We start from the raw sequence: 24680 nt of genomic DNA, 5'->3' as shown, positions 1-24680 counted from the left end.
AAATTGAGCTCTTGTTGTGCTGTGTGTAATTGGCTTGGTGTGCAGGAGAGAGGAAGCCTGCTCAGTGCTCATTGATGGAGAGGCTGTTGTTCATGCTCTCCTCTGGTCTCCCTGCAGCTGTGAGCCTGTGACAGCCTGTTTGTGTCCCAAATGGCACCCCATTCCCTATATAGTGCACCCTATGGGCCCTAGTCAAAAGTAGTGCACTATAAAAGGGAAACATTGTGCAATTTGGGACACAGACCCTGAGCCCCGAGGAGAGAGGAAATGTCTAGATGTCGGAACTGAGAGAGGCGCATTCATCAGATACAATGAGAGGAAGGGAGAGAGACACTAAAAAAAGACAGCTTTCCCCAACGTGCAGAGGGAAGGGAGCGTCTGAGAGCAGAGAACGAGCGAGCGAGAGCGAGAGAGCGAGAGAGAGCAAGCAGCCTACATCGATCTCAAAGTGCCAGAGGGAGATAGGGTTTCTGATGAATATGAAACTGATTAGCACAAAGGGAAAAGGCAGACTGTCTTTAAATTTCATCCATTAGTCATAAACAATATCATTATTTACCCCCTGAATAATCTCATTATTTATGATTAATCTTTTATGATCTCAACAGGGGTTCTCCCCTGTAAGGAATACTAACAGACCATTTTCCCACAAGATAGGCCTAATAATTCTCACTTGGTTGCAAATGATTGCCCTTCCCCCTATTTAGACTATATAGAAACATTGCATTACAGTACTTTAGAGTTTATTCTTACTTAGGCTACCATTAACCAACAAAACAGCCCACTTATAATAAGCATTAAGCTAAACTCTATTTAGTAAGCATTGCAGGATGCAGGAACCTAACCTCCAACACTATAGTTCACAGTCCAGGAAGGATTTCTCAACAATACAGGTCAACACAATGGATGGCGTCGTTGCAGCAAAGGCAGAAATTATACTTAATTTTTTTTTTTTATCATTCTCACCCCTTTGCTCTCCTTAAGCTAGTGCCAGATAAATCCCTAAGCCAAACCCAGGCTGGTTCTGTATCTGCAGCAGCACAAAGGGGTGTGCAACAGCCACCTCCCTCCAGCATGAAATATCAGACTGCAGAGTAGCAGGTAGCCTAGCCCTTGGCTTACTAAACTGACTGAGTTGGCAGGTTTTCAATTTGAGCCAGAGCGGATGGAGGAAGAGGCGAGCTGATGGGGTGCATTGTTAATAGATAGCTTAGCAGCAGTGCTGAATGTGCCAGTCTAAGAGTAGAGCCATCAGACCCCCCCAAAAGTGAGAATCAGGCTAACCTCAAACCCAGCTCCAAACATACTGGATGCATAATCAGTGTTAGGCTACTCACAGAGTAGGACTCTCCTCAGACAAGGGCAGAGCAGAACCCCTAATTTGAAATGCCCAAAAGTGGGAGAGAAACCTCAACCAGCTCCAATGCTCCTGGAAAGTGAGTACAGTCTCACATAAAGTATGTGTCAGTGTTGCTCACATTAAGACACTCCCCAGAAATTACTAATACTGACTAAGCCTGCACCAAACATATACCTCACCCAGTCCCAACACGCTGTGAGTCCTTCCACGGTGACACTCATTCCCTCATTACCAGGAAACACTCTACAAAAGCAACTAGGCCTTTTAATAGATCAGAGTGTATTAACCCCTAGCCCATATCCCCTAGCTATTTTAAAAGATCAGAGAGTATCAACCCCTAGGGGTTGATTTGTGATTGAGGGAAGGATTTGCAGTCTCTTGTCCTTAGTTCGTGGGCTAATGAGTAGTCCACTACATTCACTGCCACTCGTACATTTAAGAAAGTAGTGCTCCCTAATGTGAGGTGGCACCACTCACTACCCAAGGGTGCATTGCGGGGTAGAAGACATTGACAGAGATAGTTGAGAACCCAAATGTTCCTGTGAGAACAGAAAAGCCAGAGGAGTTTAAATCACCTCCTGAAGCCTCAGCCTGCCAGGTCACATCATCCAATTAAAGCAACGGCACCTAGCAGGCTGGTACATTCAACGAGTGTGTGTGTGTGTGTGTGTGTGTGTAAGAGAGATTCAGCAGCCTAGCCCAGGATGGCAGCTCTTCTCGTGAACAGAGTCCTGGTGTCTGAAAATGTTACTAACCGCCAAATCACTCCTTCCTCAGTCCTTGTTTCCTCAATTCCGATGAAAATGTATTGGCGGAGAGGATCCAAGGGGCCTCCCTCAACCCCCCCATTTTCCAATAGGCTTAGAGAGGAATTGAGGGAACGAGGATGACAGCCAAATAACATTTTCAGAGACAGACCGACTCTGGGATGCAGATAGGGAGGTTGAAGCCGAGGGGCTAATTTGAGTGGCAATACAGGGGAATGTGTCGGGAGAGCGAGAGGCCTGTGAAGGGGTTTTGAGAGAATGTTGACAGGATGAGGAGGATATATTTATTTCTGTCTTGGATACTAGCTAACATTTCTATCCATGATACATCATGGTGTCTTCCTCGATAGCTAGGCCTATATTGAGAGGGAGCGGATTAGAGAGTCTAAATGACTTCCTAAAATTCAGCGGAGCACTCAACCCTAACACCTTACTTCAGGCACATTGGTTGTTCAAAGCTGGAAGACAGCCTATGTTCTAAGATCTTGCCTAGGGAAATATCCCACTGTTGTGCTTGATGTAGCCTACTGAGTGAAGCAATAACTGGGACAAACAGAGTAACGACTGTTGCGTGAGGAAAGCTTAATGTACAAGTACTCCCCATGGACAGGACGCCTTACCCCAGATCTCTCTCCTTAATGTGGAATGCCCATTTTTATAGTATTTGGTGTGACTCAGCCAGGGATTGAAATCACACCCTTCCAATCTCAGGGTGGACACTAGAGGTCGACCGATTAAATAGGGCCGATTAAGTTTCCATAATCAGTATTTTTGGACACCGATTTGGCCATTTTATGCCTTTATTTAACTAGGCAAGTCAGTTAAGATCACATTCTTATTTTCAATGACGGCCTAGGAACGGTGGGTTAACTGCCTTGTTCAGGGGCAGAATGACAGATTTTTACCTTATCAGCTCGGGGATTCAATCTTGCAACCTTACAGTTAACTAGTCCAATACTCTAACCACCTGATTACATTGCACTCCACGAGGAGACTGCCTGTTACACAAATGCAGTAAGAAGCCACGGTAAGTTGCTAGCTAGCATTAAACTTCTTATAAAAAACAATCAATCATAATCACTAGTTAAACTAGTAATATCATCAACCATGTGTAGTTATCTAGCGTGTCCTGCGTTGCATATAATCGATGCGGTGGGTATTCGTGAAAAAGGACTGTCGTTGCTCCAATGTGTACCTAACCATAAACATCAATGCATTTCTTAAAATCAATACACAGAATTATATATTTTTAAACCTGCATATTTAGCTAAAAGAAATCCAGGTTAGCAGGCAATATTAACCAAGCAAAATTGTGTCACTTATCTTGCGTTCATTGCACGCAGAGTCAGTATATATGCAACAGTTTGGGCTGCCCAATTTGCCAGAATTTTACGTAATTATGACAAAACATTGAAGGTTGTGCAATGTAAGAGGAATATTCAGACTTAGGGATGCCACCCGTTAGATAAAATACGGAACGGTTCCGTATTTCACTGAAATAATAAACGTCTTGTTTTCGAGATGATAGGTCATTAATATGGTAGAATCCGGAAACTAAGGCTCGTATTTCTGTGTGTTACTATGTTATAATTAAGTCTCTGATTTGATAGAGCAGTCTGACTGAGCGGTGGTAAGTACCAGCAGTCTCAAAGATTCTTTCAAACAGCACTTTGTGCATTTTGCCAGCAGTTCTTCGCTGTGCTTCAAGCATTGAGCTGTTTATGACTTCAAGCCTATCAAATCCCAAGATTAGGCTGGTGTAACCGATGTGAAATGGCTAGCTAGTTAGCGGGGTGCGCGCTAATAGCGTTTCAAACGTCACTCGCTCTGAGACTTGGAGTGGTTGTTCCCCTTGCTCTGCATGGGCGACGCTGCTTTGAGGGTGGCTGTTGTCGATGTGTTCCTGGTTCGAGCCCAGGTAGGGGTGAGGAGAGGGACGGAAGCTATACTGTTACACTAGCAATACTAAAGTGCCTATAAGAACATCCAATAGTCAAAGGTATGTGAAATACAAATCGTACAGAGAGAGAAATAGTCCTATAATTCCTATAACAACCACAAACTAAAACTTCTTACCTGGGAAAATTGAAGACTCATGTTAAAAGGAACCACCAGCTTTCATATGTTCTCATGTTCTGAGCAAGGAACTTAAACATTAGCTTTTTTACATGGCACATATTGCACTTTTACTTTCTTCTCCATCACTTTGTTCTTGCATTGTTTAAACCAAATTGAACATGTATCATTATTTATTTGAGGCTAAATTGATTTTATTGAGGTATTATATTAAGTTAAAACAAGTGTTCATTCAGTATTGTTGTAATTGTCATTATTACAAATACTTTTTTCCCCTTCTTTAAAAATAATAATCGGCATCTGCTTTTTTTTGGTCCTCCAATAATTGGTATCCGTATCGGCGTTGAAAAATCATAATCAGTCGACCTCTAGTGGACACTAAGGTCACTGAGTTGGTACAAGCATTTGAGTGAAGAGGAAAAGCTGGCTTGTGTTCAGTAGACATGAATCAGAAATGCTTTGTCTGTACCTCTCAAATTTGAAAAGTCAGTTTACATAGCTAAATGTTTTGCTACATGTGCCATAATTAACGACCTTCGACCCAATGCGCCATATTGAACACGACCTTCGACCCAGGGTTCTTAGTGTACCATAGAAGAGGTCTGATTACCTTCATATTTGAGGCTTCAGTCTCCAGTTTGTTCAAGTGGTTGGAGTTGTCCTCAAGCTCTTGTCGAAGGTTGGAGTTCTCCATCTTCAGTGCCTCCACTTGCTTCAGCAGCTGATCATAAGACGCTGCAGCCATCTTGGACTACCTCTTGACCTAAGGACAACACATTAACAACGGTTAATAAGGTTGAATCAACTCCTACTAGCACTGGAAAATTGCCCATAAAAACAGACATACCGCCTCAATCACAATTAATCTGGAAGCCTACATTTGATTGATGGATATAATTAAGCTAGGCTACATTATGGTCAGTGGTGACAGAGTCCATAACACCATGCCAATGCCAATTAATATCCAGCTTAATATCCAGCTCTTCATAGACAGAGTCTGAAATCCAGTGCATTCGGAAAGTATTCATACCCTTTGACTAAAATGGGCTTTAAAAAGCCTTGATACATTTATAGCACCATATCCTCTACCATTACATTGGAAAATTACAGTTCAGCAAAGGTTAAGAATTAAAACCTTTTTCAATCAGAGCGGCAGGACTTAAGACGAGGCCAGTTGCGAGGGCCAAAGCAAGTCACATTAAAACAAAAAGCAGCACACAAGATTTTATGAAAAACAGTTGAGAATAAGATCTGGAGAATAAGAGTTGTAAATGCCTTACATGGCTTTGGGTTAAAAGCACTTCACACAGGTTTTAAAAACATTAGGCTTGTTAATTCACGCCTGGGCAGATTTTACAAGCCGTGTCAGTGGTTGGACTAGCTTAACTGCATTTAATTTTTTAACAAGGATTTTTATCAGACAAACGGTTGATGGAAGAAGTGGATCATCATAATTACGATAACCGTTCAATAATAGCGTAGTTATTAACCTACATTTTAGCAAAAAATATTGAGAAACATTAATTTAGTTTAGATGCAAGAACAAAAAGACAAAGAAAGAGGATTAAATGCAAGGTCCAATTTTTCCAAGTCTCCAGCTGACAGACGCCCAGTCCACCACTGTGAAGCTACAGCCAGAGCACAACGGTGCCATACCATCTCTTGCCATACCACCTGTCAAATGGTTCATGGCCAACTACCACTGATATCAATCCACTGAAATCTCAATGCATATGGCATTGTCTAAACACCACAAAGTCCAATAGATTAGAATTATATTTTCAATATTAACCTCATCCTCCAACACTGATAATCCATATCACACATGTTCACTGACCACATCTGTACAATTTAAGCCTAGGCCAAAATGGGCACGGTTTACACTATACTCCTTGTTAATGCAACTAAAAATCTCTGCCATCTACTGCAACCAACAACGTTTGCAAGGACCATACCACAGAGACTGTGCATTGCATCTACTATGAGTAGGGCAGGCTGTGGTTTACTAATGTGTTAACTTGGGTTTCTCTGAGAGCAGCAGAGGAGAGGATCTAGAAGACCGAAGATGTAGTCGGCCAGCTAAGGGAACACCATTACTCACGCCCCACAGAGCCCCCTACAGCCCTATGAAGACAACTCTTCATGACAGGGGGGGGGGAGACTCGTTTGTCTTGCTGAGGAAAAGTTTTTATTTTTTAGATCATCCATCATGGAGAGGGTAGGAGGCAAGCGGGGATGAGTAGTAACTGGATCACTGAGGTGGAAAATGTATCAAAAATGCTTTGGATACCAAATGATCAGTGAGTGACATGTTAAATATCAGCAAAGGCCTTGGCATGAATGCTTACTCTTTGGAACTCTTTAGCAATGCTACCACTAGAACAGACTCCGGCAGAAGCATTCAGACCTAACTAACCTTAACAGTGGCTTATATCCCCTGGTCGACATTGACTAAACAATCAACTTCACAGTGCAATATTAGTAATTCAGAACCATGATATTGGTTTGTTTGACACAATGTCCTGGTTCCCTAGACTAGAGCAACATTTGCCAAAGATTCAATGAAGCGCCAATCGAATTCAGTGAGTCAATTAGGCTGGGTTGATTGGGCAGCGAGTCTGTCCCAAAATGTCAATACTGCCCTCACTAGGCTGGATCCTATACACAGGACGGGTAGAGAAGAACACAAGACAGCATTCCAGAATCACCCTGTGAGTTCTGTCAATGCACTGGCTAATGAACACATATCAGGGTTCTATATCTATTGATGCAAAGGGGTAACCAAAATTAGTTCGGGTATATGTATTTTTTTTAAAAGTTTGTATGGATACACTGCCACTTCATGCATTTACAATACAGTGGAGAACTGCAGAAGGTGAGCCAAAAGACAAGCCCCTGTTGGCAGATGCAGACTGAAGTAGTTCAATTGGCAGCCATTTTGGAGATTCAATTCTAGCCTACGCCATAAGAGAGAGCTTATCATCACCATCATTTAACAGCCAGCGTCTACAACTGCTGACTATGAAGAAGGATGGGATACAGAATGAGGTTGCAATGCTACAATGATCATTGTACTGTGCCATAGTGTACTCTAGTATTATAGTGAATATGGCTGTTCTAGATATCTGGCAGGAAGGTAGGCAGGAAGGTAGGCTACAGTTACACAAATTGTATTAAAAATTACACAACTCCATAGGCTTATATCAGTTTCATAGTTGCATTATCAATTACGTCAACATCCACATCAGTTCAGAATCATATCAGTTAGACCCATCTGCATGAGCTCCCTGTCATCACCACACCATTTCCGTATTAGGCTACTTCTCCTGCCCCTTACTGTACAGTTTTAACCTATATTTCACAAAATGTATTTCCTCCAGATATTAGACTAATGGCGCTGTTATTTTAATTAGGCTAGTAGACAACATTGATCACTCTTCCTCGGTCATTCGCTAGTGTGCAGTAAACGTAGGCTAGGTCATGGATGAAATCAAAACATTTTTTTAGTACAATTAAATTCAACGGATACAATGTGTATGCTGTAACTGTACAATACACACAAAGCTTGCAAGTAAAAAATAAAATAAAAAAAAATCTAGAATCTTACCATGTCCTCTCCCTCTGCATCATGTAGCTATACACCCACAGAACTCAGCCCACTAAAAATCAGTCAGTAATATCTCTAGATAGAGAAAACAAAGCAACACAACATTGAACAAAGCAAACCGCTACTGGCACCATATATGCTAAACCTGTCAAATTTTGCCTACAAAAGGGTTTGAAGGGGGCGCGAGCGAGAAGAAACACGAAGGGGGGAATGAACAAATGATTGAAAAGAACAACAGAGCAGGGGCTGAGAAAGAAGGGGACTGCATCCTCTTTCTACCTCATGAATATTGCATCAATGTTCTCAAAATACATCCTCCCCTTAAATTGGCTAATTCTGGGTATCCATTTTGCAGGTTGATGCTTCCTGGTGCATTAAAATGTATAATGAAAAATCCTCCTCGTGTCCAATTCTCTAAATTAACATCTTCCTCTCTCGAAAATGAGGATTCCATCTTGACACGATAAAACAACTAGGCAGGCGCTCACATTTACCTTTCGTCTAACACTGGCAGTGAACGTAGCACTGCACTGGATGGATGAGGCTTTTTGTGAATCTGTGAAAGGGTGTGTGTGTGAGAGAGAGAAACACACTATGGATGGAGACCCCCCCCCCCCTCAGCAGATAGCTAAACCAGAAAAACCCCAGCAGTCAGCTGCTGAGCGACAAATGCCCTTCCCTTGACACCACAAAGAAAAAGTAGGCAGACAGTGGTGTGAGCTCACACACACAACCCAACTAACCCAGCCCTTCACAGCACAATACAACCAGGGATTAACCAATGACGACGTCAACCCAGACAAAGACGACACAGCCACTGTCAGACTGACCCCATAGCAACCCTACAGCGTCCAAAGAAAGACAGCATCGCACAGTCACAATGACACGTCTGCTTTGTTGGAGCATAACCGGTAGCTAGGCTAAGCAGAAGTCTCTCCCTCCAAAAGGCTTAGCGGCTACGCCTCGCTATTCACACAAACACACCATTATTCCCCCAGGAGCTCCCTGCCTTCCCCTAATCCCCATTAACAGACAGAATTTTTAAAAACGTCTCAATTTTTGTCCGTTGTAGAAAGGAGAAGTGGGGGTATTTTCAATAATTGAAAAAGCAAAACCTTACCCCATTTCGATAGCAGTGACAGTGTCCATCCCATCTCCTTCTCAACTGTGTCCGATGCTGAAAGCACATCCAGCCAGCACCCGGTCACATGACCACTCGGTACAGCCAATCGCCTGGCAGCGAGGATCAGGCAGGGACAGCCCTGTTCTGCTGTTTCCGTGGCTGGTTCTGCAGTGACCGGTGCTGGCTGGCTTCCAGCTCTGTGGCACAGCTGCTTCTCCCAGCCGACTCAATTCGGGCACTTAAAGTGGTGAGGAGTCCACCGTATCCAGAGGGGAATTCACAATTTTCTGGCTTCAGGTTCTCACAAATATAATTTTAAGCTTGGTTTTACTGTTGAAAATTACATCTGATTTCAGGGTTGTTTGTGAAGTTGCTCTCCTTAAATATAAGTCATCCATTTGTTTCTGAATTGTTTAAATCAAATGTTTCCCCTTCAGTCTCCTGAATTAGCCTAGTGCGCATACGTGCGCCCAGCTGTTGCACATGCGCACCAGGCCCAAACTCTTTTTCCCTGGCTAAACTAGCTGAACTATGCTAGTTTTCGTATTCATTACCAAACTTCATAAATACTGAACCCTCAGCTTCAAAACTCCTTTACTGGTTTTACAATAAATGTGTAACTTAGAAATTTGCTGGAAAGAAACTTAATGTATTAATTTATTGTTTGGTTGAATAGTTTGACTGGTTCGAGATATGTTGTAAGATAACAGTGCCAAAGGATATCATTGCTATTTAACTAGGGCTGCCCCCAAAAAAAAATCTTGGTCGAAATCTTTGGACCAAACGACTGTGCATTTTTCCATATATAGACCTATGTGTTTTAATAAAATCGACTATATGCACTGAGCTTGTCTGATGCTTTAAGTGCACTGTTTGATTAAATAATTAAGACAAATGACTAGAGTGAGTCCGACCGCAATTGATTTGATTGTGTCAGACCGGGCTCAGACTTAAAAAGTGCCAGTGTGACTAGCACCCGTTGTCTGTCTTTCCTCCCTGCTGCAGCGGCCACCACAGAACATCAAGTGTTTATCGCTCTGTCCGTGTTGCTGAAGCTGTAACATAATTACAGCCTTTTGACTGAAAAGTTCTGTTATCGAAATCCCTAATTTGTTTAGGAAAAAACATTCCCTATTCCCTCAACCCTTGCTCTCTTTACGCGGCACGTGTATGCATCGCAATCCATGCACGTGACCAATGGGGCCTGACTTAAGTCTATCATAATCACATCAAATTGTTTATGACAAACTCAGAACACTAACAGTATATTAGATGCAGAGGACGTGACAAATAAACTTGAAACAGGGGAATGTTTCCTGGTTGCTCAGGACGGAAAGGGGAATAAATTGTGTGTAAAAATGTGATTAGTTGTGGAACCTACTGGCGATCAAAGAATGTAAACAATGAATGCAAACACCAAATAAATGATAAGCATACCAGTGTTATAACATTGTTTTTTGTAAAGCCTTTATTACAGCAAAGACTAAAACCAGTTGAATGCATTTGTGAATGCAATTGCTGACATGGAACACTATTGTTTAGGCTAATTATTCTAGGGTCGCTTTGTTATGTTAAAACTACAAATGCAACATGCAAAGCTCATGAAACTGAAATAAAACGCAGACATTTTCCACACACAAAGCTTAATTCTCTAAAATGTTGTGCACAAATGTGTTTACATCCCTGTCAATGAGCAATTTTTCCATTTGCCAAGATAACCAATCCACAGGTGGCATGTCAAGAAGCTGATAAAACGGTCATTACACAGGTGCACCTTGTGCTGGGGACAATAACAGGCCACTTTAAAATGTGCAGTTGTGTCACAAAACACAATGCCACAGATGTTGAGGGAGTGTGTAATTGGCATGCTGACTGCAATAATGTCCACCAGCGCGGTTGCCATAAAATGTAATTAATTTCTCTTCCATAAACTGCCTGCAACTTAATTTTTAGAGAATTTGGCAGTACGTCCAACCGGCCTCAACCACAGAACACGTGTAACCACGGCAGCCCAGGACTTAAACATCCGGCTTCACCTGCGGGATCGTCTGGGGAAGGGGGGTTGGGTGTTGCTGAGGAGTATCTCAGTCTCTAATATTGCCCTTTTATGGGGAAAAACTCATTCTGATTGCCTGGGCCTGTCCATGGGATGTGTAGTGATTCTGCCAACAGACGGATATGGACGCCGTCTTGTACCGTTCACTTTTTTTCAACTGTATCATATTTGTTGATTAAAATCGGACTATCACTATAATGAGTAATCCAGGAATGTCATGAGAAAACTCAAGAAAATTTGAGAGCCCTGAAGGTCACACCATTGACCGGGTTGCAGGGGGCGGAGGTTAAGAGGGCACCACACATCTGAAAGCAACACAAAAATAACACCCAGAGAATCAATAGTGATAAACACAAATATGCGGCAAACACCTAGGACCAAAACCAAACACTGATTTAACAACCTGCACAATTGGGTTAACCCGCCCTTATTTATATAAAAAAAATACAAAAATAAAACTTTATTTAAACAGGTAGGCCAGTTGAGAACAACTGCGACCTTAAGCTAATAGGAGATTTGAGGATTAGCTTAGACAGCCTGTTAGACAAAGGATCTCATCATAAACATGAAATAAACCGTTTAAACAAATTAGCTTAGTGTTCCCCGGAAATAGACAAATAAAAACATGCAAATTTGAATCGTACAGAACAGCCTAACTAAAAGAACACACAATTATAGATACCGTAATTGCTGGACTATTAAGCGCACCTGAATATAAACCGCACCCACTGAATTATAAAAAAAATATATGTATTTTGTAAATAAATAAGCCGTACGTCTATAAGCCGCAGGTGCCTACCGGTACCATTGAAACAAATGAACTTGCCTTTAAACGAAACACGGCTTGTAACAAAAATTAAAACAGTAGCCTACCAAGAAAGTCATTGGTCACTATCTTCCTCCTCCTGTGCACTAAAGTCATCTCCTTCGGTGTAGGAGTTGAATAGCCTCAGAATTGCTTCATCCGATGTTGGATCGTTTTCATTGTCGCTCTCGTCACTTTCATCCGGAGGCAAATACCCCGCTGAGCTCATGCTGCCCCTTCAACAGGCAGCAGTCCAGCCTTTCGAAACCAGTTGATGATAGTGGATTTTTAGACAATGCTCCACACTGTCAGGACCCACTGGCAGACTTGACCATAAGATGCTCTTCGCCTGCGACCCGGTTTAGTGAAGGATTTATCCCCACTTGTCATCCAAGCCTCCCACTGAACAAGGAGTGCCACCTTAAATGCACGATTTACACTGATGTCGAGTGGCTGCAAATACTTTGGGCCATCTGCTTTTCTTCCCTCTGAAAGCTTTTGTTGTCTTTCTGCACTGAGTCAGTTCCTCACGCTGCTGTTTCCAACGTCTTATCATCGACTCATTAAGGCCAAGCTCCCATGCAGCAGCTCTATTTCCTTTTCCAACAGCCAGATCGATCGCCTTCAACTTGAAAGCTGCATCATATGCATTTCTCCGTGTCTTTGCCATGATGAGGGTGACAAAATTACTACCGTAATCAGAATGATGGTAAGTTTGCGCACGCTCGATTTACGTCACATTATGTGACGGTGCTCAGTTTTTTGGCGGCATGAATCTTGTGAAAGCGGGAAACCTCCATAAATTAGCCGCGTCATTGTATAAACCGCAAGGTTCAAAGTGTGGGAATAAAGTAGCGGCTTATAGTCCGGAAATTACGGTAATCGACATCCACGTCGATAAGACTAAGGCAGCCCGGCACCTCTGATTCAGAGGGGGGTTAAATGTGGAAGACATTTCAGTTGAATGCATTCAGTTGTACAACTGACTAGGTATCCCCCTTTCCCTTATTGACCACCTAACTGCTAGCTAGCCAGTTAATACAACTCCCCCCCCCCCAAATGTAAGCTAACTAAGTTAGCCATGTTATGAATAACACTCATCTGCTGTTGAAATCAGGATACAATGAGAACACTAGTTAGCTCCAAAAGTGGTTGTCGGCTGCATGCCGACAGTTATTAGACATTCAGGTGCTAGCTACACTACAAGCATTTGACCAGGTTCCCTTAAAGCAATTGTAATGACAGTCCACCACAACATACCCAAGAGTCTCCTGATTAGCAACAGGTAGTCAGTTTAATTATATTGTGTATTAACAAGTTTGAGATCATTGTGAGGGGGATTTTGCCAGTAGTTAAATGGGGAATGAGGCTTCCCAGGAAAATGTTATCTGAGGTAACCAAGGGGGGTGGGACTTAGCAAAGTGTCAATTGACACCTGAGTAAATAAATACATTTCCAATAAATACTTGACATAGCATAGGCCTACATATTTGGTTGTGAGACAGAGTCAGAGTGAAAGCATTTACTGACTGCCTGGAAGGAACCCGCTAGCTTGCGTGGAAGTCAAACACATTCCCTTGTGAGATCTAATTCCATAACAATAGCAACCCCATGCCCAACTCAACGGATTGAGGATTTTTTTTTGTTACACCTTTATTTAACTAGGCAAGTCAGTTAATTAAGAACACATTATTTTCAATGACGGCCTAGGAACGGTGGATTAACTGCCTTGTTCAGGGGCAGAATGACAGATTTTTACCTTATCAGCTCGGGGATTCAATCTTGCAACCTTACAGTTAACTAGTCCAATACTCTAACCACCTGATTACATTGCACTCCACGAGGAGACTGCCTGTTACACAAATGCAGTAAGAAGCCACGGTAAGTTGCTAGCTAGCATTAAACTTCTTATAAAAAACAATCAATCATAATCACTAGTTAAACTAGTAATATCATCAACCATGTGTAGTTATCTAGTGTGTCCTGCGTTGTATAAAATCGATGCGGTGCGTATTCGCGAAAAAGGACTGGCGTGGCTCCAATGTGTACCTACCCATAAACATCAATGCCTTAAAATCAATACACAAGTATATATTTTTAACTTCTTGGTGACAGGGGGCAGTATTTTCAAGTCCAGATGAAATGCATGCCCAAATTCAACTGCCTGCTACTCATCCTCAGAAGATAAGATATGCATATTATTAGTATATTTGGATAGAAAACACTGAAGTTTCTAAAACTGTTTGAATCATGTCTGTGAGCATAATATAACTTATTTTGCAGGCGAAACAGAGGACAAACCATTCAGATTTTTCAATGGGATTTATTGGGAATACAGATTTCTAAGGGACCTTCTTGCAGTTCCTATCGCTTCCACTGGATGTCAAGTCTTTAGAAATTGGTTGAGGTTATTCCTTTGTGTAATGAAGTGCAGCCATCTTGAACGAGGGTCACTTGAAGTGGACTGTTAGATAGAGGCGCGTGACCAGAAAGCTAGCTTCAGTTTGTTTTCCTCCAGTATTGAACAGATCATCCAGTCTTCAATTTTATCGATTATTTACGTTAAATTCCTAAAGTTGTATTACAAAAGTAGTTTGAAATGTTTTGGCAAAGTTTACAGGTAACTCTTGAGATATTTTGTAGTCACATTGCGCAAGTTGGAACCGGTGTTTTCTGGATCAAACGGGCCAAATAAATGCATATATATCGACGGAATTAATCGAACAAAAGGACCATTTGTGATGTTTATGGGACATATTGGAGTGCCAACAAAAGAAGCTCGTCAAAGGTAAGGCATGATTTATATTTCTGAGTTTTGTGTCGCGCCTGCAGGGTTGAAATATGTTTTCTTTGTTTACCGAGGTGCTATCCTCAGATATCATTGTTTGCTTTCACCGGAAAGCCTTTTTGAAATCTGACGTGTTGGCTGGATTCACAACAAGTGTAGCTTTAATTTGCTGTCTTGCATGTGTGATTTTATGAAAGTTAGATTTTTATAGTAATTTATTTGAATTTGGCGCTCTGCATTTTCCCTGGCTTTTGGCCAGGTGGGACGCTATCATCCCACATATCCCAGAGCAGTTAAACATGCAAATTGTGTTAATATAGCCTGCTAACATGACTCGTTGCGAACTGTGAAGACTATTTCTTCCAAACAAAGACATCCAACTTTGACAAACGGGGGCTGATTTAACAAAAGCGCATTTGCGGAAAAAGCACAATCGTTGCACGACTGTACCTAACCATAAACATCAATGCATTTCTTAAAATCAATACACAGAATTATATTTTTTAAGCCTGCATATTTAGCTAAAAGAAACCCGGGTTAGCAGGCTAAATATTAACCAGGTGAAATTGTGTCACTTCTCTTGCGTTCATTGCACACAGAGTCAGTGTATATGCAACAGTTTGGGCTGCCCAATTTGCCAGAATTTTACATAATTATGACATAACATTGAAGGTTGTGCAATGTAACAGGAATATTTAGACTTAGGGATGCCACCCGTTAGATAAAATACGGAACGGTTCCGTATTTCACTGAAATAATAAACGTCTTGTTTTCGATATGATAGTTTCCGGATTCTACAATTTGACCTAAGGCTCGTATTTCTGTGTGTTATTATGTTATAATTAAGTCTGATTTTATAGAGCAGTCTGACTGAGCGGTGATAGGCACCAGCATGCTCGTAAGCATTCTTTCAAACAGCACTTTCGTGCATTTTGCCAGCAGCTCGTCGCTGTGCTTCAAGCATTGAGCCGTTTATGACTTCAAGCCTATCAAATCCCGAGATTCGGCTGGTGTAACCGATGTGAAATGGCTAGCTAGTTAGCGGGGTGCGCGCTAATAGTGTTTCAAATGTCACTCGCTCTGAGACTTGGAGTGGTTGTTCCCCTTGCTCTGCGTGGGTAACGCTGCTTTGAGGGTGGCTGTTGTCAATGTGTTCCTGGTTCGAGCCCAGGTAGGGGCGAGGAGAGGGACGGAAGCTATACTGTTACACTGGCAATACTAAAGGGCCTATAAGAACATCCAATAGTCAAAGGTATGTGACATACAAATCGTACAGAGAGAAATAGTCCTATAATTCCTATAACAACCACAAACTAAAAGTTCTTACCTGGGAAAATTGAAGACTCATGTTAAAAGGAACCACCAGCTTTCATATGTTCTCATGTTCTGAGCAAGGAACTTAAACATTAGCTTTTTTACATGGCACATATTGCACTTTTACTTTCTTCTCCATCACTTTGTTCTTGCATTGTTTAAACCAAATTGAACATGTATCATTATTTATTTGAGGCTAAATAGATTTTATTGATGTATTACATTAAGTTTTCATTCAGTATTGTTGTTATTGTCATTATTACATATATATATATATATATTTTTTAATAGGCCGATTAATCGGCATCCGCTTTTTTTGGGGTCCTCCAATAATAGGTATCGGCATTGAAAAAGCATAATCGGTCGACCTCTACAATAGATACCCATCATGTAAGTGGAGGAGCACAGAGAGAATACTGGTTGTCCTGGCCTTCACAGCGGGACCTAGGTTCATGAGTCTTTTCCTGCCAGGAGCTCATATTCCAACCAAGCAGAAAATAGTACTAAAGTGTTTAGGCTATAGACTGATGCTGTTATAGGATTGGGGCTATAGGCAGATGCACAGGGCTCTACAGTGCAACCATTCTTCTCGCATATGCGCCTAAATATTTAGCTGCATGACCTGACATGTTAATTTTCCAACACCCGTGTGCCTGGAAAAATTAAGGATTCTAGCTTTAATACAATATTTTTTTCCATTGTATGGCTACATTTTTCAACTTACAAGATCTTCAATTTCTTGGCAATTTCTGGAATGGAATAGCCTTCATTTCTCAGACGAAGAATAGACTGTCGAGTTTCAGAAGAAAGAACTTTGTTTCTGACCATTTTGAGCCTGTAATCGAACCCACAAATACTGATGCTCAAGATACTCAACTAGTCCAAAGGCAGCCAGTTTAAATGCTTCTTCAAATTAGCGTAACAGTTTTCAGCCGTGCTAACATAATTGCAAAAAGGTTTATAATGATCAATTAGCATTTTAAAATGGTCAACTTGGATTAGCTAACAACATGCCATTGGAACACAGGAGTGGTGGTTGCTGATGATGGGCCTCTGTACACCTATGTAGATATTCCATTTTTAGAAAAAAATCAATAACAAATCAGCCGTTTATAGCTACAATAGTCATTTACAACATTAACAATGTCTACACTGTATTTCTGATCAATTTGATGTTATTTTAAGACCAAGAATTTGCTTTTCTTTCAAAAACAAGAACATTTCTAAGTGACCAAACTTTTGAACAATAATGTAATTGTCTCCTCCATCTTCGATTCAGAGCGCCACAGTACCATTGTTGACTATATTTGCCTACTCAATTAAAAACCTGACAAATAAGACATCTGAATGAACTTCTTGTTAGTGTTAAATCATACTCATCTCTCTCCCTCTCAATGGTTGCCCTGTATCACCACGCAACAGAATGACGGGAAAATGAAAACATATTTCTAAATGCAGGTTTTTTCATACAAATTAAGACTGAAAGAGCAAGAGGAAGCCAGACGTTGGCAGCCAAGGACCCTTGGACCACATCCCAAATGGCACCCTAGTTCCTATATAGTGCATTACTTTCGACCAGTGACAATGCCCCTGTAAGGAATAAAGTGCCATTTGGGACACAGTCTTGCTGGCTAGCCTGGTCCCCTCTCTCATTGTTGGTGTTGTCCTTAGTATAGTTCTCACACATTCATCCGCCTATGTGTGGGAAACATTTTTCATCAACTTAGTTCAATTCAAGGCAACAAGCTAGCAATATATCATAGAGACCAAACACTGACAGTCCTCCAACCCAGTCAACGCATAGTGGGGCAACCAATGGGAATAACAGTCATTTCAATAATGGGGCCACTTGACAAGATAATAGGCCTATGGCTTGACACTGCTAACACTGTTAGGGTTTCCACAAGGGTCAATGTAATACATCAAACACATGTCATGGTGATATACAGGAGTTTTCTATCAACATGGAAAGAGCAATGCAATAAAAACACTATCCCAGAATAACTTGTGGGTGTTTGTGGTCACCAAAAAAGGTGAGACTTTCCTGTGAGATGAGAACGCGGGGCAGCAGGTAGCCTAGTGGTTAGATCATTGGACTAGTAACGAAAGGTTGCTAGATCGAATCCCCGAGCTGACAAGGTAAAAATCTGTCGTTCTGCCCCTGAACAAGGCAGATTAACCCACTATTCCTAGGCCATCGTTGTAAATAAGAATGTTATTTTTTTATTTCAACTTTATTTAACCAGGTAGGTCAGTTGAGAACAAGTTCTCATTTACAACTGTGACCTGGCCAAGATAAAGCAAAGCAGTGCGACACAAACACAGTTACACATGGGATAAACAAACGTAGTCAATACCACAATAGAAAACTCTGTATACAGTGTGTGCAAATGAAGTAAGAAGGTAAGGCAATAAATAGGCCAACCATGGCGAAGTAATTACAATTTAGCAATTAACACTGGAGTGATAGGTGTGCAGATGAGGATGTGCAAGTAGAAATAATTGTGTGCAAAAGAGTAGAAAAACAATCAAATATGGGATGAGGTAGGTAGTTGGGCTATTTACATATGGGCTGTGTACAGCTGCAGCGATCTGTAAACTGCTGACAGCTGATGCTTAAAGTTAGTGAGGGAGATATAAGTCTCCAACTTCAGTGATTTTTGTCATTTGTTCCAGTCATTGGCTCAGCAAAGAACTGGAAGGAAAGGCAGCCAAATGAGGTGTTGGATTTGCGGATGACCAGTGAAATATACCTGCTGGAGCGCATGCTACGGGTGGGTGTTGCTATGGTGACCAGTGAGCTGAGATAAGGCGGCACTTTAAAAAAAACTAAAGATGACCTGGAGCCAGTGGGTTTGGCGTCAAATATGTAGCGAGGACCAGCCAACGAGAGCGTACAGGTCGCAGTGGTGGGTAGTATATGGGGCTTTGGTGACAAAAACCAATGGCACTGTGATAGACAGCATCCAATTTGCTGAGTAGAGTGTTGGAGGCTATTTTGTAAATGACATCACCGAAGTCAAGGATCGGTAGGAGTCAGTTTTACGAGGGTGTGTTTGGTAGTATGAGTGAAGGAGGCTTTGTTGCGAAATAGGAAGATGATTCTAGATTTCATTTTGGATTGGAGATGCTTAATATGAGTCTGGAAGGAGAGTTCAGTCTAGCCAGACACCTAGGTATTATAGTTGTCCACATATTCTAAGTCAGAACCGTCCAGAGTAGTGATTCTAGACGGGCCGGCGGGTGCGGGCAGCGATCGGTTGAAGAGCATGCATTTCATTTTACGAGCAGTTAAGAGTCCACGGAAGGAGTGTGGCATTGAAGCTCGTCTGGAGGTTTGTTAAAACAGTGACCAACAACGACGAGACAGCCTACAGGGAGGAGGTGAGGGCCCTCGGAGTGTGGTGTCAGGAAAATAACCTCACACTCAACGTCAACAAAACCAAGGAGATGATTGTGGACTTCAGGAAACAGCAGAGGGAACACCCCCCTATCCACATCGATGGAACAGTAGTGGAGAGGGTAGTAAGTTTTAAGTTCCTCGGCATACACATCACAGACAAACTGAATTGGTCCACTCACACAGACAGCATCGTGAAGAAGGTGCAGCAGCGCCTCTTCAACCTCAGGAGGCTGAAGAAATTCGGCTTGTCACCAAAAGCACTCACAAACTTCTACAGATGCACAATCGAGAGCATCCTGGCGGGCTGTATCACCGCCTGGTACGGCAACTGCTCCGCCCACAACCGTAAGGCTCTCCAGAGGGTAGTGAGGTCTGCACAACGCATCACCAGGGGCAAACTACCTGCCCTACAGGACACCTACACCACCCGATGTTACAGGAAGGCCATAAAGATCATCAAGGACAACAACCACCCGAGCCACTGCCTGTTCACCCTGCTATCATCCAGAAGGCGAGGTCAGTACAGGTGCATCAAAGCTGGGACCGAGAGACTGAAAAACAGCTTCTATCTCAAGGCCATCAGACTGTTAAACAGCCACCCCTAACATTGAGTGGCTGCTGCCAACACACTGACACTGACTCAACTCCAGCCACTTTAATAATGGGAATTGATGGGAAATTATGTAAAATATATCACTAGCCACTTTAAACAATGCTACCTAATATAATGTTACATACCCTACATTATTCATCTCATATGCATACGTATATACTGTACTCTATATCATCTACTGCATCCTTATGTAATACATGTATCACTAGCCACTTTAACTATGCCACTTTGTTTACATACTCATCTCATATGTATATACTGTACTCGATACCATCTACTGTATCTTGCCTATGCTGCTCTGTACCATCACTCATTCATATATCTTTATGTACATATTATTTATCCCCTTACACTGTGTACAAGACAGTAGCTTTGGAATTGTTAGTTAGAATACTTGTTGGTTATTACTGCATTGTCGGAACTAGAAGCACAAGCATTTCGCTACACTCGCATTAACATCTGCTAACCATGTGTATGTGACAAATAAAATTTGATTTGATTTGAAAGGGCCAGTATTCAGAATGGTGTCATCTACGTAGAGGTGGTGGTGGGATCAGAGAATCACCCGCAGCAAGAGTGACATCATTGATATATACAGAGAAAAGAGTTGGCAAGAGAATTGAACCCTGTGGCACCCCCATAGAGACTGCCAGAGGTCTGGACAACAGGCCCTCCGATTTGACACACTTAACTCTGAGAAGTAGTTAGTGAACCAGGCGAGGCAGTCATTAGAGAAACCAAGGCTGTTAAGTCTGCCGATAAGAATACGGTGATAGAGTCGAAAGCCTTGGCCAGGTCGATAAAGACGGCTGCACAGTACTCTTTTATCGATGGCGGTTATGATATCGTTTAGGACCTTGAGTGTAGCTGAGGTGCACCCGTGCCCAGCTCCGAAAACCAGATTGCATAGCAGAGAAGGTATGGTAGGATTCGAAATGGTCGGTGATCTGTTTGTTCACTTGGTTTTCGAAGACTTTAAGAAAGGCAGGGCAGGATGGATATAGGTCTAACAATTAACACTTAACTGACTTGCCTGGTTAAATAAAAATAAAATAAAATACTGCCACATTTTTTTAGGTAACCACAAAGGTTACCAGATGGTGCAAAGAAGTGCAACATTGGAGGGACCGGTAGAATATAATGCTGTCTCACATTAATGAAACAAAAATACTTTCACAACATCCTAGCGCCTGATCAATAACAGTGTACGTGGCTAATCTGTCACACAAAGTGTTTGTTTAAGCAATGCAATACAACCTAATGGATACAAAGTAGCAAACCAAACTTAATGGAACGTAAAGTAGCTGTGGCGATTGTAATATTTTAGTTAGCAAGTTCTTCGCACATTACTAAACCTGGTAACAAACTCGTGATAGATGAAAACGTTAAATTACCTTACTGCACGGGACGCTGCACGGTTATTTTAAAACAACTTTGACGTCCATAATTTTTTATGTGTAAGAAAGTAACTAACATAACGTTTATTTTCTAACATAAAGTGTCGTCCTCTTCTTTATTACATTTCCGATAGCTAGCAGTAGCCTGGGATAGTTGTAGGCTAACTATAAGAAACTAGCACGCAAGCTAAATTAAGTTCATGCCAGCTCATTTCCATAGCCATGCTCAAAATAGTTGACATGAGTTCGTGTCCTACTCAGTTGAAAAGGTCTACCGAAGGTACTTGCATTGCCAGATAAATGTGTCGTTTTCTTCCAGTCAAAACAGGCTGCTTTGTAGCTAACGTGTAGCAGATTGCTCGCTAAAAAGCTAACGTTAGCTAGCTCGCGAGCTAACATTTAGCCAAGGTAAATTATCTTACCTGTAACGTTATCAACATTCGCTCCAATTTGCACCAAGTAGTTTATAGTGTATTCCAGGGTGAAAAATCACTATCAAAACCTCGAATCTAACTTTAAACGTGAGTCCATTCCTATACTTTGAAATGTTACAGTCTTCAAGACTCGAACTAAACTTTTTTCTATTGTGTCTCCCTCCGCTTTTTTTCTTTGTACTCTTGCTTCCTTCGTTACGCCATGTTGTCTCTACTGTCAGCTTGCGCGCATGCTTGATGATGATGCGCAAAGGATATCCGCCCTCAGGCCGTGAGAAATAAATTGTTCCGCTACCCGGGATCCTTGGGATGTCCCTAACATTTTTTTTATTAAACTAGATAAGTCAGTTAAGAACAAATTCTTATATACAATGACGGCCCACACTGGGCCAATTGTGTGCCGCCCTATGGGACTCCCTATCCCGGCCGAAATCGAACCAGGGTCTGTAGTGACGCCTCGAGCACTGAGATGCAGTGCTTTAAACCACTGCTCCACTCGGGAGCACCATTCTAACCCTAACCCATCGTTTAGCAAACTCGGTCCTCATGACGTTTTTTTTTCTCCCCCTAGCACTAGGTAGCTGATTCAAATGATCAAAGGTTGATGATTACTTTATTATTTAAATCCGATGTGTAGTGCTAGGGCAAAAACCAAAACATGCACCCCTTAATGTGCAGGGCCGAATTTAGGAAACACTGCCTTAACCCCCTACAAAAGTAGAGGGCGGTGCCTCTGGAATTTAAACACTTATGAGTGAGCAGATTGTACTCCTATTAGAGAGATTGTGAGAGAGATAGTTCCTCAATTCAGGGTTCTCTAATGTTGATTAGAGATGAACAATGTTTGCAATTCTGTGCCATGTCACTCAGCTGTGATTAAACAATTAACTGTCCATTTACCATAAACAATGTAAATGTGGTCTGGAAGTAATAAACATTAATACAATGGCATCAATACTAAAATAAGGCACATTCATTTAGCAATAACAAAACATGATATCCAAATCCAAAGTTAAATCTAGAATTGGCTTCCTATTTTGCAACAAAGCATCCTTCACTCATGCTGCCAAACATACCCTTGTAAAACTGACCATCCTACCAATCCTCGACTTCGGCGATATCATTTACAAAATAGCCTCCAATACCCTACTCAACAAATTGGATGCAGTCTATCACAGTGCAATCCGTTTTGTCACCAAGGCCCCATATACTACCCACCATTGCGACCTGCACGCTCTCGTTGGCTGGCCCTCGCTTCATACTCGTCGCCAAACCCACTGGCTCCATGTCATCTACAAGACCTTGCTAGGTAAAGTCATTCCAATCTCCTTTGCATTAGCGTAGCCTCTTGTGTAGCCTGTCAACTATGTGTCTGTCTATCCCTGTTCTCTCCTCTCTGCACAGACCATACAAACGCTCCACACCGCGTGGCCGCGGCCACCCTAATCTGGTGGTCCCAGCGCGCACGACCCACGTGGAGTTCCAGGTCTCCGGTAGCCTCTGGAACTGCCGATCTGCGGCCAACAAGGCAGAGTTCATCTCCGCCTATGTCTCCCTCCAGTCCCTCGACTTCTTGGCACTGACGGAAACATGGATCACCACAGACAACACTGCTACTCCTACTGCTCTCTCTTCGTCTGCCCACGTGTTCTCGCACACCCCGAGAGCTTCTGGTCAGCGGGGTGGTGGCACCGGGATCCTCATCTCTCCCAAGTGGTCATTCTCTCTTTCTCCCCTTACCCATCTGTCTATCGCCTCCTTTGAATTCCATGCTGTCACAGTTACCAGCCCTTTCAAGCTTAACATCCTTATCATTTATCGCCCTCCAGGTTCCCTCGGAGAGTTCATCAATGAGCTTGATGCCTTGATAAGCTCCTTTCCTGAGGACGGCTCACCTCTCACAGTTCTGGGCGACTTTAACCTCCCCACGCCTACCTTTGACTCATTCCTCTCTGCCTCCTTCTTTCCACTCCTCTCCTCTTTTGACCTCACCCTCTCACCTTCCCCCTACTCACAAGGCAGGAAATACGCTCGACCTCATCTTTACTAGATGCTGTTCTTCCACTAACCTCGTTGCAACTCCCCTCCAAGTCTCCGACCACTACCTTGTATCCTTTTCCCTCTCGCTCTCATCCAACACTTCCCACACTGCCCCTACTCGGATGGTATCGCGCCGTCCCAACCTTCGCTCTCTCTCCCCCGCTACTCTCTCCTCTTCCATCCTATCATCTCTTCCCTCTGCTCAAACCTTCTCCAACCTATCTCCTGATTCTGCCTCCTCAACCCTCCTCTCCTCCCTTTCTGCATCCTTTGACTCTCTATGTCCCCTATCCTCCAGGCCGGCTCGGTCCTCCCCTCCCGCTCCGTGGCTCGACGACTCATTGCGAGCTCACAGAACAGGGCTCCGGGCAGCCGAGCGGAAATGGAGGAAAACTCGCCTCCCTGCGGACCTGACATCCTTTCACTCCCTCCTCTCTACATTCTCCTCTTCTCTCTCTGCTGCTAAAGCCACTTTCTACCACTCTAAATTCCAAGCATCTGCCTCTAACCCTAGGAAGCTCTTTGCAACCTTCTCCTCCCTCCTGAATCCTCCTCCCCCTCCCCCTCCTCCCTCTCTGCAGATGACTTCGTCAACCATTTTGAAAAGAAGGTCGACGACATCCGATCCTCGTTTGCTAAGTCAAACGACACCGCTGGTTCTGCTCACACTGCCCTACCCTGTGCTCTGACCTCTTTCTCCCCTCTCTCTCCAGATGAAATCTCGCGTCTTGTGACGGCCGGCCGCCCAACAACCTGCCCGCTTGACCCTATCCCCTCCTCTCTTCTCCAGACCATTTCCGGAGACCTTCTCCCTTACCTCACCTCGCTCATCAACTCATCCCTGTCCGCTGGCTACGTCCCTTCCGTCTTCAAGAGAGCGAGAGTTGCACCCCTTCT

General features: G+C 42.7%; 1 protein-coding gene across 4 annotated transcripts in view; it reads right to left on the bottom strand.

The window, feature by feature from the left end:
- apc (APC regulator of WNT signaling pathway) overlaps positions 1 to 21957 on the bottom strand; it is a 57711-nt gene extending 35754 nt beyond the window's left edge. For 2 of the 4 annotated variants that reach the window (XM_029628492.2, XM_029628497.2), the window contains exons 1-2: positions 21732 to 21957; positions 4814 to 4966 (exon numbers count right to left, since the gene is read on the bottom strand). In XM_029628492.2, coding sequence (XP_029484352.1) covers positions 4814 to 4948 — 135 coding nt within the window. In that variant the 5' untranslated portion in view covers positions 4949 to 4966; positions 21732 to 21957. Of the gene's footprint in view, positions 1 to 4813; positions 4967 to 7810; positions 7861 to 8930; positions 8951 to 21731 lie in introns of those variants that run through there. The other 2 variants (XM_029628495.2, XM_065007550.1) reach the window with 2 other exon arrangements.
- Positions 21958 to 24680: the final 2723 nt, after the last annotated feature.

The sequence above is a fragment of the Oncorhynchus nerka genome, linkage group LG22 (genome assembly GCF_034236695.1).
Source record: "Oncorhynchus nerka isolate Pitt River linkage group LG22, Oner_Uvic_2.0, whole genome shotgun sequence".
NCBI lineage: Eukaryota > Metazoa > Chordata > Actinopteri > Salmoniformes > Salmonidae > Oncorhynchus > Oncorhynchus nerka.
The sequence above is the reverse complement of the archived record's forward strand: the minus strand, read 5'-3'. Positions and strand labels throughout refer to the sequence as shown.